We start from the raw sequence: 12,989 nt of genomic DNA, 5'->3' as shown, positions 1-12,989 counted from the left end.
AAATAATATAATTTCTGTGTGCCTTGGCACTTGTTATAGGGCTGGTGCTCCCGAGGGTGTCCCTGGGAACCTGCATGGCTAGTCAAGGCTCGTCAGTCACTAGGACTGCTTGATTTGTGTCTCTCTGGCTAGAAAATGTGAACCCTCACAAATCTGTTTTTCTTTTAGTTCGACTCTTGACAGTATGTGTGACATTATGGAAACAAGAAACAGACGGTTCTCCTATTGGCTTATTAGGAGCAGAGATGACCCACAAAGAGGGATGGATTCTGGGCTGAGCCAGAAATGGAAACCTCTCAGAAATGTAAGTGCCTCGAGAAAAAAATATTTAACCAAATTATTTGGTCTGGTTCCTAGAAGATTCTGATGCTGGGTAAGCACAGTGTCATGACACACGTGGATCTCTAAAACTTGTTCATCGAATTGCCCTGAATTTTACCCAGCTGTGTGAGAGGCCACCTTGGTGATAGAGAACCCTGAGGTGTTGTCAAAAATCTGTGTCTTTGGGCTTCCCTGGTGGTGCAGTGGTTGAGAGTCTGCCTGCCGATGCAGGGGACGCGGGTTCGTGCCCCGGTCCGGGAGGATCCCATGTGCCGCGGAGCGTCTGGGCCCGTGAGCCATGGCCGCTGGGCCTGCGCGTCCGGAACCTGTGCTCCGCAACGGGAGAGGCCACAACAGTGAGAGGCCCGCGTACCGCAAAAAAAAAAAAAAAAAAAAAAAAAAAAAAAAAAACCTGTGTCTTTGGCTAACTTCGTGATCCAGGACGTCAGGGGTGCCCTGGTCGCATTCCACTGGGCACAGAATTCGATCGATCTCCATTGAGTTTGTTCCTTCCCACCCCCAACATCTGTGTCCTCTGTTTTTCATAGAGTTTGATACATTTTTTGTATTACATTTTCTGTCCTCCAACCAATAATTCAATAAACAATATCACTTTCTCCTGTTCTTCTCCTAACTTTTTGCCTTAAGACTTCCTACCGCCATCTTTCTTCAGCGTACTAGCTACTTCGTACACAAATGCTTCTTGCTGTAATTATATACAATCTTTTACAATCTTTAATGTCTGGGCCATAAATCCTGATGCTTTCCCCAACATTTAGGTAAACATTACCTTCTCTTGTCTAGACTTTCCCCACTTAATGATTTAAGGTCAAATGACTGCTACTTATCAGACAAAAGTTCTTTATTTTAATGCAAAAGAGAAGCACTTTCTAACTTGTTCTATGTTTCCTCCTGAGTAATTTCTGTTTTTTTTCACCAACACATGGCACTAGATTGGTTGTACACAGCTCTAGCTATATATTTCTAGAAGTTCTAGCTTATATTTACTAGCAATACCAATATCAGCTACCATTCTTATTGTGATCAAGCAGACAACAGTCATACAAGTAAAAAACTCATTTTTTTTCTCACTTTGAGCAATAACATTTAAAAAACCTTTTGGAGAGAAACATGATAAGCTTCTCCAATTCAAATGTATCTTTGCACAATAATAAAAATTTATCAAAGCAAGCAAGTCTTTTTCCCTAAGCCCTGAATCTTCACATGAGTATTTTCATCTGCTCTGTCTTAGGACAGCTGCGGTGACCAGTTCTCAGTGACTGCGTCGGTTTTCTCAAGATGGGAGAAGGGCCTTAGTCTCTAGGAAGAGCAGGCAACACCCCTACGTGGACATGGTAGCTACACCCTCGGGCATATGTTCCACTCGTACAAACCTCCGGACTAGCATTTATCAAGTGGACCCATCGCTACTTCTTTTCTCAAGAGAGTCATGGTAAGTAGAAGCCATGGGCAGAGGTCATGTGCTACTCACTCTAACAGCCCCCAAAGCCCCCTAGCATCAAGCAAGTACCCCGTGTTTGGTGAATCAACAAAGTGAGACACATGCTCCTCTTCCTCTGTTTTCTTCTCGTAAACTCTCTAAATGGCAGGGGACGCAGTAATAGGAAAACCTGGAAAACATCTACAGAAATGTTATATCCTACATATCCCGAATGGGTACCTATAGGTCATGAGTTGTGGATATAACCCTACAGGTTATATCTATAGTTCCTGGCCTTAGGCACTTAGTTTTACCGGGAAGATAGACTATTTCAGTTCTATCCACATTGCCCTTGCTGGTCAATTTATGGACACCATCTAGTTGAAAGGAAAATGGAGAAGAAATTCTGTATCCGAATATCAAACAAGAAAAATATGAATTAATAATGAATTCAAATAAAGCAAGGTTCTTAATAAAAACATATCCACGTATCAATGAAAGGGGAATTTCAGACAGGTCAATATAATCAACCTAGAATTTACATATAGAAGTCTTTACCTCCTACAAGGAAATGTGAACCTCGGTCAGACAAATCTCTGTTGTTTATGCATTTATATGTAAATTCTAAAGAAAGTAAGTTGCGGGTGTACAAATGAGCTCTTTTATGCTGACAGATGGAAGATCAACAGCAGAATCAGAGTCAGGACAGCAGAGGCACAGGGAAAAGTCAGAGGTACGGAGCTCCAGGAAGGGGCCGTCCGTCAGAAGCGCTTGGCATGGGTAGGGAATGATGCACAGCAATAAACTGCGGGGGGGAAAATAAACAGTAAAATATGAACGCAAACTCTGGCAGAATAAATGTCACCTTTCTCATCATCATCAAAGCCCTGGGGATTCAGCACTGCATGGAGAGTGAGGTGTCGGCCAGATCATCATATTACTAATGTTTCCTCCACTTCCTTTCTTTTTTAAAAATTTAATTTATTGTTTTTAATTGAAGTATAGTTGATTTACAATTCTGAGTCAGTTTCAGGTGTACAGCAAAGTGGTTTAGATATATATATGTGTGTGTATATATATATATGTGTGTTCTTTTTCAGATTCTTTTCTCTTATAGGTTATTACAAAATACTGAGTGGAGTTCCCTGTACTATACAGTAGGTTCCTGTTGTTTACCTATTTTATATACGGTAGTGCGTATACGTTAATCTCAAACTCCTGATTTATCCCTTCCCCGCTTCCCCTTTGTTTTCTCTGTCTGTGGGTCTGTTTCTGTTTTGTATATAAGTTCATTTGTATATTCCACTTCCTTTCAGTCCTGTTTAAAAGGGATAAACAGACAAAGTTTTACTGATACAAAGGATGGGTAGCACAAAATTTACAAGTAATAATAAAGTATACAGTAGTCTTTGTTGTAAATTCTATAGGACCAATTGATTCTCACAGAATCTTTTTATTAATTTTTGTCAAATTATTTTATCTGTAGTCAGCCTATTATTACCATTGACATACCACTGACTGACTATGTCAGTTATTCAAAGGGCCTGTTGATCCAACATACACAATTCTGTCCTTGGAAGAGTTATATCATCAGCATCACTGCACACACTGTTGTCTTGGAGGTTTTCTAATAAAATGATATGGGTTTGATACAAAAACCTTAAAGTCCTTGCAGGCAGAGACAGTGACCAGCTGGTAGGGAAGCTCCTGGAAAGCAGTCTAAGTTGCTTCCAGAGCTCTAGGGAAAAACAGATAACATTGCTTCCCAGTGCCCTCAGTGGCAGATCAATCAATCCAGCCTTGACAATGTGGATACTAAGCAGGGCTCAAGCATAAACTCAGAAAATACTGATTGACTTACTGAGTTGGAGACAGGCATCAACTGCATCTGCATGTTGACCACTGTTTTCAAGGAGCAAACCTCTCCTGGGCCTTGCTTTTTTCCGCAGTGAGAGACTGACCATCTGATGAAGGGCAGTCGATTGCATGGAGTAGCTTGAGGCCCTGAAGGCCTCGAGGGTTAGGGATTAAAACAAAGGACAGCCATGCCTAAATTCATAGAAATGTATTTATCTCATAAAAATCCTAAGACAACAGGTTAGGAGACTATTGTCAGTAAAGAAATGATGGGTTTATAATCCCTATTCACTTTTTAACTAATAAAATAAAATAATGATATTTATTAAGAATCTCAAACCATTCTTGAAAAATCAAGCTGTCCATTCCTTACTTCCAGGAAGAATTTAAATATATGTGAGCCCAGAAAGAAGTTCTTATAACGCTTGATGTAAAAAAGTTGGGTTTTACGCCAAACCTGAACTTAGCCTGCAAATTAAAACTCTGAGAGACACAGAAACCTGTTTGATTATTTATGTCAATTCACAGCTTGAGCAGTGAATTAGGAAAATAAAAAATAATATCGCCATCTGTTTTCTTAACTAAATAATTTTACTCCCTTTCAGCATTCCTATTTATATGTTATTCCTTTGCAGTGGGAGGCTGGTAAGTGGTAAATAGTCACCAGCTCTCTGGAAAAAGTAAAAGGGATAAACAGACAGATAAAGTTTTACTGATACAAAGGATGGGTAGCACAAAATTTACAAGTAATAATACAGTATATAATAGTCTTTGTTGTAAATTCTATATGACCAATTGATTCTCACAGAATCCTTTTATTAATTTTTGTCAAATTATTTTATCTGTAGTCAGCCTACTATTACCATTGACAAACACGTGTCTTTTTGACACAAATGTGGATTGATCGTTTTATGTTAAGCAGTAAGATGAACATGAAACCATGAAGACAGATGTTGGAATTTGCCTTCTTTGTCAATCACATGAATGACCTTGCTGAACTGAATAGTGGTTTTTGGAAAATGGAAGAACCATTCTTCAACTTTGGCGGGATGGGGTAGGGTGGTGCTTTTCACAATGCATTGGCTATTGCTAATATGCTTTTATAATTAATCTGCATTATTGACATTTCCCAATGTTACATCCTACACCTGGACAATTAGCACACAAGAAATCCAGCCCTGATTTGTATAGCCTTTGCCAATGTCCGTGATGTAAATGCTCCTTCCTTGGTTGATTTCCAGGTCTCCTCAGTCACTGAATGTGGTGCTGGGAAGAGGTGTGCAGTGGTGTGCTGTTATATAGCATTTTCACTGTTACATATTATTGAATCATATTGATTCAAAGTACATAACCTCAAGAACACAGAAATAGTAAAATGTAGTAAAATAATTAGAAAGTGGTGAGTTTTTAATATCTGTTACCTTTGTTTTTAATATTATTTAATTCCAAGCTTACATACTTTACTTTTTAATAATGGTTCTACTTAGCAATTGGCTTGCAAAATTCCTAAAATTTCAACAACCTACTCTCACCAGCTGGCGTGAATCAGGTCCAGTGCATACCTGCTCCCTGAGTTGTCACTAAGTTCTTCAATTCTCTCTCAAGTCAGGGACATGGTAGCTTGTAAATAAAGGGCTAAAAGATAATTAGCAAAAGGCAATAAGTTCATAGGGTTTTTTAAAATACTATACATAACTCTACCATGATTCTCATTGCTTTGCTTCTAAGTAGTATTCAATCTTTAGCTCATATTGGGTAGATTTAGTGGTTTTCAAGGTACCATAATAACAGGCTAAAAATTCAGTCCATTTTCAAAATGTATTCTGAGCAGGGACAGACTGCTCCCATAGTCACCGACTTCCTTCCTTGTATGAGACGGGCCATTTGCTCACCACCCAGTTCCTGTTTTCCTGGATGCCGTGCCCTTTCCCAGGGCAGCAGGAGCAGCTGCGTGGCTGGTTCTCTAGCCACAGAAGGAAAGCGGCAAGTAAACCCAAGACAAGGGCAAGAGTGCTTCCCTGGGCTTGCTCTGAAGTCCACACACCTGGAGGGTTTCAAGGGTGCTTCCATGACAAACGAGACTCCCAGAACTGTGTTTGTGTCACAAGCTTCAGGATTAACTACTTTGTTTGGAAAGGGGCCAAGTGTTGGTTCCAGTTGTAAAGTAAGATGTTAGGTGACTTTGAAGACTATTGGTCCTGATATAAGGAGCATCAGCGAAGCTCTTGTCCTGTCCTCTCTAAGCTCTCCGCTCAGGCCAGCTCATGGTCGGGGAACTGAGATCCCGCATGCCACATGGCACAGCCATTAGTGAGGCTCTCGTCTGGGAGTGTGGGGATCTGATTATAGCCATTTTGCCAGTAAACCACAGAGCTGGGGCCAAAGTATTTCTAGATTTTCAGATCTTCTGCTGAGTCACACTGCCTAAAATGTGAATTATTGTTATTATTATTATTAATTTTACATTGAGCAAATTACTATCTTCTAATTGAGAATGGATAGTTTATTTCTCTCATTTTATTCCCCTAATTTAGAATTTCCTTAAAGTTCTTTAGAATGGGACACTTGTTCACAAGTTGAAAACCAATCAGCTAGAAACATCGCAATGGTCGTCACAGTGGTGCTTTAACCTTACATGTCATTTAGAACAGGAGACAATGGCCCTTTTCCCCTCTCTGCCTTTAAAATCCTTTGCCAATTACCTTAGAAAAGTATACCCAAGGAAAGGGTGATCTCCTCAAGCCTGGTGTAGGAAAATGTATAAGAAAATGACAGTCATTGGACAGTTTAATTTAAAACATATAAGACAAATTGAGGATCTGTAATTTGAGCTCTCTGTGCATTGAGTTTTAAAATCCCCAGGGTCTTGTCATTAAAATAAGTAGCTAATAACTTGTTAATAACTTAATCATAACAAGTACTGCAAATCTTGTAAACAAATTCAGTGCAACTAATGGGATAGACTCTACCATCACGATCCACAATGAAGGTTCAACTAAAACTGAAATCAGAGCACGAGCTGGTTAGAAAGTTATGGGGGGAAATCCATATGCACAATCGTACTGGTTTAGACATGCACCGATGTACTTGATTAGACAGCTAAAAGTTAATATGAAAGCTTATTAATAAGAAACAAAAAGATTGAAGAGCATAGGCCAAGGGATTACTATTTACTGTTGTTACAAGTATGCAACAGAAGCTCAAACACATCACCAAAGCCCCATTCACGGTGCCCTTTGTGCCACGAGGCTGAGACATCACCCAGCCTAACCGTTCTTCTCCCACGTGTGCACCAAGCATTCACCACCTCAGACTCCACAGGCTGGGCTGGCTGTGGCTGCCAGGGAGAGAGTGACAGCCTGGACCAGGCCAAGGGACCTCAGTCCTGCACCGGGCGATGCAGAGGCCAAGTCTACCCAGCTTCACACTTGCCCTAACCAACTTTGAAGAGGCTGCATTTTGTCTATCCTAAGCTAAGCTCACCTTGGAAGAGAGAAAATGATGCTTCTTAGAGCAGACAGTGATTTTAAAGGAGATACAGGATTCCAAAGATTGATTGGTTGAACACCTAACTTCACTAACCCTATTCTGTTATCCCCTTGGCTACTAAGATGATCAAGAAACCCAACCCTTTAGTCTCTGGGCTGTAAGCGAGCACCTTCTAATGTCAGGAGCATTTCCAGTAGTTCCTTAGGTTTGTCAAAGCAGGAAATGGGAAACGTAGGTGGGGGCCAGGCCTGAACTGAAACTGTCCCCGAAGGAGGAAGGTGCCCGGGTGATTTCTGACTTTCAGGTGTGCGGTCACACTGCTTTGAGTCACGCGCCTGGCCTTCACTGCCGGCACACAATCATCCCTCTGCACTTGCTCACAACACATCTTATGTTCTCCAGACACAGGAGGGAAACCTCAGGCTACAACCCGCGTGTGGTGAACACCGCTGGCTATTGATGCACTGTGCATCCTCCACATTTCCCAACGAGCAGGGAAAGCTGACCCCACCCCAGCTGTCAGGATGCACCTGACTCACCTCCGGGGATTCCATCCTCACCCAAGCACTGGGTCAGCACCAGACCCAACCCTGGTCCATGAGACACGAGAGGAACTCTGCAGCTGGGCGTTTCTGGGAAAGGTTCACTTTTCCTATGAAACTATTAGAAAAGATAGTGTCTCTTCCTCCTCTGAGACTTCCGGTGTGTGGATGGGATGCAGGGAACAGCCATGGAGCCCTGGGTACCAGCCTGAGGAGGAAGCCAACCCCAAACATGATCTAGGGAAAGCCTTGATGGCAACTCTAGGCCTCAGATTCAGCACTGAAGTCTGACCCACCAGGATTCCTAATGAGATAAGAAATTCCCTAACTGTTTGATTAGGTTTGAGATGGGAGTTTTGCAACCTGTATTGATTATCTATTGCCACGGATCAAATGACCTCAAAACTTAGAGGCTTCAAAGCATAAGGATTTATCTCATAGTCTGTGTGGGTCTGGAATCCGGGATGGCTCAGCTATGTGCAATCAAGGTGCAGACCAGAGCTGTGGTCTCACCTGCAGGCTCTACTGGGGAAGTTTTACTTCCAGTGTCACTCAGTGGCCATAGCAGGACTCAGCTCTCATGGTCAGTGGACTGAGGGCTGCTGGCTGGAGACTCCCTCGGTCCTTGCTCCGTGGACTCTCCATAGAGCAGATCTCAGCACGGCAGCTGGCCTTCCTCGGGGTGAGCAGGTGAGAGGCTCCAGATGGAACCCACAGACTGTTTCCTCCTAGTCTCAGAGGTGACAAGTGACTTCCACTACTGCTGCCACATTCTACTCATTAGACACGAGTCCACGTTCAAGGGGAGGGCTACATAAGAGGGTGAACACAGGAGGTGGGGGTCATCGGGAGCCAGGGTACCACAGGGCGTCTTGACAGACGGACCCGACCAGGAGACAACTGAGGAACGGAAGCCCGGGCTGGGATGCTGAAGGTGTGACTGCCAAGGTCTCCGATGCAGTGCTGACGCTATGGGAACAACCTAGAGACAGACCACAGTGCCGGAGCTGGATGCCCTTTAAGAGCGGTACAGCCTCCGAGTAGCTTCAACTAGTGGGGTAGCACATACAGGCCTGTGTGACGAGTATGGTGAGAAATGGATGAACACCTAGGGGGCAACAGGTGGGAGGGGTAGCCGTGCCAAAGACCAAAGGGCTCCTGGGCTGGAGCACGGCGAGCACGGAGACCCCGCCCCTGACTGTGTGAGAGTAGGCGGAACTCACGTCACTCTGACATCCAGGCTGGGTCCCCCCAGAGCTGGCGCGAGGGCCGGCCGCGGAAGGTGGCCTCTTGGAGCTGAACAGATGCACGAGGGGATGGTCATTCTACCTCTTCCGACTACAAACTGTCCATTGGTTCAAAAAGAGCTCAGGAGAGGGGCTTCCCTGGTGGCGCAGTGGTTAAGAGTCCGCCTGCCGATGCAGGGGACACGGGTTCGTGCCCCGGTCCGGGAGGATCCCACATGCCGCGGAGCGGCTGGGCCCGTGAGCCATGGCCGCTGGGCCTGCGCGTCCGGAGCCTGTGCTCCGCAACGGGAGAGGCCACAGCAGTGAGGGGCCCGCGTACCGCAACAACAACAACAAAAAAAGACGCCATCAGGTCGATTCCTGCTGGACCCATTCCGCAGTGCGACCAGGGGCCAGTGATGTAGCTGCTTCTGGCTCAGCTTCCTCCTTACAGAGGCTCCCCAGAGAGGGTTGAGCGAGCCCTCCGGGTACTCAGGTCTGATGTCCACCGCTAACACATCGTTTCTTAGACAGAGAGCACAGGTCTGACTCCTGCTGAACTCACGGGGAGACACACAAGAGCTTACGGCTGGCAGATGCAAGTGCCTACTGAGCTCCCATGGCTACAAACAGATGCAAGTTGGATGGGCATGCAGGTGAGACGCACGTGCCCACAAGGGGCGGAAATCACACCCGACACTTTACACGCCAGCAATCCATAGCTCCCCAGAGAGGAGGGAGACCAGTACCCAGATTTCAACGTGGTGTAAAAAAATAAAACAAATGACAACAAAGGAGTCGCTTTCCCTCACTTTTTTAAAGACCTGAATCAAAGCAGGTGAACTGCTTTCCGCCTGGCTGGGCAGGCGATCCTAGTTTTTCCTGCTGTAAACGATGCCCGGGACGGTCCTGCTACATAAAAGCTCCAAGCTGGATGCATTAACCCCTGGTGCACGCGTGGTCAGGAGGACAGGGCTAGGGGACAGGAGGGGTCCTGCTATGCCCGGGCCAGGCTCTGCGTGGTCCTAACACCCACGGGGCCCCGCTCTGTTCCCCCTGTGCTGCTGCGCTCTCTTCCTGGCGTTTCTGTGGGTGTGTGAGACGGGATGAGAAGGGAAGGAGGGCAGGTGGGTTATGGCCAGGGCAGGGGAAGGTCCTTGGACATGCACGTGGGGAGAGGAGGACATGGAGAGAATTGTCCCCGGGCAGGAGAAGGAGATGGAGCCTCCAGGCGAGAAGGCAGGGAGCCTCCTGTTCGGTCCGAGGCTTGTTCATTCTCTACGCAGACCTTTGTTGGAAAGGCTCCCAGGGGTGGGGATGGGATGTATTTCCTCAGCGCTGGAGAGACCCAGGGGGAAGCTATTCTCCTCCAGGCTGATGCAGGACTTTGAAAGCTGAGGACCTTCCTGGTGGTCCAGCGGTTAGGACTCTGAGCTTCCACTGCAGGGGTGCGGGTTCCATCCCTGGTTGGGGAACTAAGATCCCGCAGGGTGCGCAGGGAGGCCAAAAAAAAAAAAAGTGCAGCTGCTAAATCCTGTCCTCAGTCTCCCCAGCAGATGCCACACGCTGACACTGTCCCCCCAAACCCAGGCAGGGGCCTGGGGGAAGCTGGGGTCTGAGGGTTTACATAAGGTCAAGGGTAGGGCAGTCCGTGGGCCTGGCTGTCCCATCCTGTTAGGCCCCCCGAGCTCCTGGGCTGTGGCCACTCCTCACTGCCAAGGGCCACCCCTCCCCTCAGCCCTTCCTCCCTCACGGGCTCCCCAGGGGGGACAGTCCACGGTGAGGACCACGGGAGCGGCCACTGAAAGCTCACGGCCTTGGCCTGTGGGGCTTCAAAGCCACTCTCTTCAGAGATGACACAGCTCCAGAGCTGTCTAAGCCTCGGTGTCATCTCTCCCACTAATCTGTCTAATCCTCCATTTCTGAATCCCCTACAAATTTCATTTGCATTCGGAAGCATGTCCAACGTCAAGATGATCAAACAGATTTTGAGGATGGAAAAGAAGTCTTTGTGAAAAGAGATAAAATGAATCAGGATTATTTTGCCTAGAGAAAGTTGGTAAGTAATCCAACGATTATCTTCTTTCCCCAGAAGCTGGCAGGGAGCTAGCTGTCATTTCCAAAGAAGACAGAAAAAGATCAAGTGGTTCGGTGGTGGAAAAGGTTGGACTTCCTAACCAGAGGGCTGCATATCTCATGTGGGCGCCAGCTGTTCCCCGGGCTGAATGCACAGAGACACTTCACCATCGGGAAAAGGCAGCCCTGGATGGTACCTGCTTTATAAGGCAATATCCCCGCGCGGCTCAGGCATCCTGACCGAGGGATGCACTCAGGCTCGATGTCCTGTGTGTGCGTGCGTGTGTCTGTGCGTACAGTGAAACACATAGAGCTAATATCCAACTGGAGGTGGGAATGCTATACATGGTGCTTATTAAAGTCCAAAAGAAATCCCAGGAAACAACGAAGAAAGCCTGATCTCAGACAGGGTGTGACAAGAAATAGAAACAAAATGAGCCTTTAATTGTGGCTGTTGCTAGACTCAAATTAAGCTGTTTCCCCTTCTGGTGCCCCAGTCTTCCCTTCTGCGGGACTAATGCTTGGCCACTGGCTGTAGAGTTCAAAGATTCTAGTCCGTTAAGTCCCCCCAGCTCTGGAGCACAGCCGCCTCGGCATTCACAGCCGGCCTGAGCCAGAGCTTAGCAATACAGCCTATACAGTCGCATCATTGCTGTGCTGTGCTGTGCTGAGTGGGCCCCCTGCGGGCACTGCGAGGACAGTTCTAATTTGAGGGACATTTATTTGCTCCTAGCCGGCTGTCTCCACCCACACGATGCAATTCTGGCTGAAGTCTAACCACAACACGAATGATTAATGGGTCAAATCATTCTTCACAGTACCTGCCTGGCATTCGGAGTGCATTCACTGTTAACTGGACACACTGCGTTGAGCGTTGAGAGAGCCAAGCTGGAGGGAAGAGGCACACACATCCCCAGGCAAGAACGGAAAGTCTGGAAACCCAGCGCCGACACCAGAGACCCGAGAGGTGAGGCGCCGACACAGATGAAACGAGAGGCACGTACGTGTGGGTCTCAGGTCGGAGGCCTCGGAAACAGCGCCTTCCCCGGGAAAGCCGAGAGGCTCTGCCGCGTCTGTGTCAGGAGGAGGGTAGGGCGGGGGCGGAGGGAGCACTAACTGGGGGGGGGCCCGAGCAGTGCCTCTGGGAGGCTTCTGTGGCACCCGCCGGCCGACACCTACGTGGAATCAACAGGGATTACTTCAGGAGGTTAAGCCCGGAGGCCCTCTGTCTCCAGCGGAAGGTACGTCACCATCACTCAGCCACACCAAGAGCACCTCACAGCTCCAGATGCAGACACACCTGGAACCAAGGGCAGCCACACCCAGCACTGAGCCCAACCTCACCCGACATCAAATCCAACCTCATCCGTCACCAAATGCAGCCACACCTGGAACCAAATCCAAACACACCCAGCACCATATCCAACCTCTCTAAAGTTTTAACATCTTATACACGTAGGGTCCTATCCTTGGGTTCATTTGAATACACTGTGCAGTTGCCATTTGTTTCTGAAAGGCACAAGTATTTTTAAAGGCTGGAATTATTATTATTAATAATTTTAATAAATAATTTAATTTATTAAAATTATATTATATTTATAATTTAATTATTTAACATACTTATTAAATAATTTTAATAAAATAATTAATTTTAATAATAATTATTATTAAAAGGTCCCTAAACAGCTCTGTCAACTTAAAAGGAACTCTTTTTCTTCACATTCGTCTTTTTCAGGTTCACAGGGTTTTTTTTAGCTTATTCTTGTTGCTTACATCTATTACCTATTACAGATCCAATAACCCCTAATTTGATTTACCTCTTTAAGCCCATTTATACTATCAACCTCTTCCATTGTTTGCGGTAACAGTTTTTAAACTTTGTTTTGAAAAGGATCCTGGGCTGGAGAAAGGGTGGGGATGTCCCCCAGGCCAGTCTACCTCTCGGACCAACCGAGCAGCCCTCTTTGATCTGTTCACATTGGGAATCTATTTACAATTTTCTATAGAAATGGTTACCTTCTGCTAATAAAGTTTTTG

At 46.0% G+C, this 12,989-nt stretch overlaps 1 protein-coding gene across 2 annotated transcripts in view; it reads right to left on the bottom strand.

Moving 5' to 3' along the window:
* The window catches only part of COBL (cordon-bleu WH2 repeat protein), a gene marked incomplete at both ends in the record, with an annotated part of 262,009 nt that overhangs the window by 50,464 nt on the left and 198,556 nt on the right, over positions 1 to 12,989 (bottom strand). The window contains one exon of one of the 2 annotated variants that reach the window (XM_079710932.1): positions 11,957 to 12,127. In XM_079710932.1, the coding sequence (XP_079567058.1) occupies positions 11,957 to 12,127 (171 nt within the window). Of the gene's footprint in view, positions 1 to 2,523; positions 2,568 to 11,956; positions 12,128 to 12,989 lie in introns of those variants that run through there. The other variant, XM_079710933.1, reaches the window with a different exon arrangement.

Source organism: Hyperoodon ampullatus (assembly GCF_949752795.1).
Source record: "Hyperoodon ampullatus genome assembly, chromosome: 9".
In the NCBI taxonomy this organism is placed as follows: Eukaryota; Metazoa; Chordata; class Mammalia; order Artiodactyla; family Ziphiidae; genus Hyperoodon; species Hyperoodon ampullatus.
This window is presented reverse-complemented; position numbering and strand designations above follow the sequence as displayed.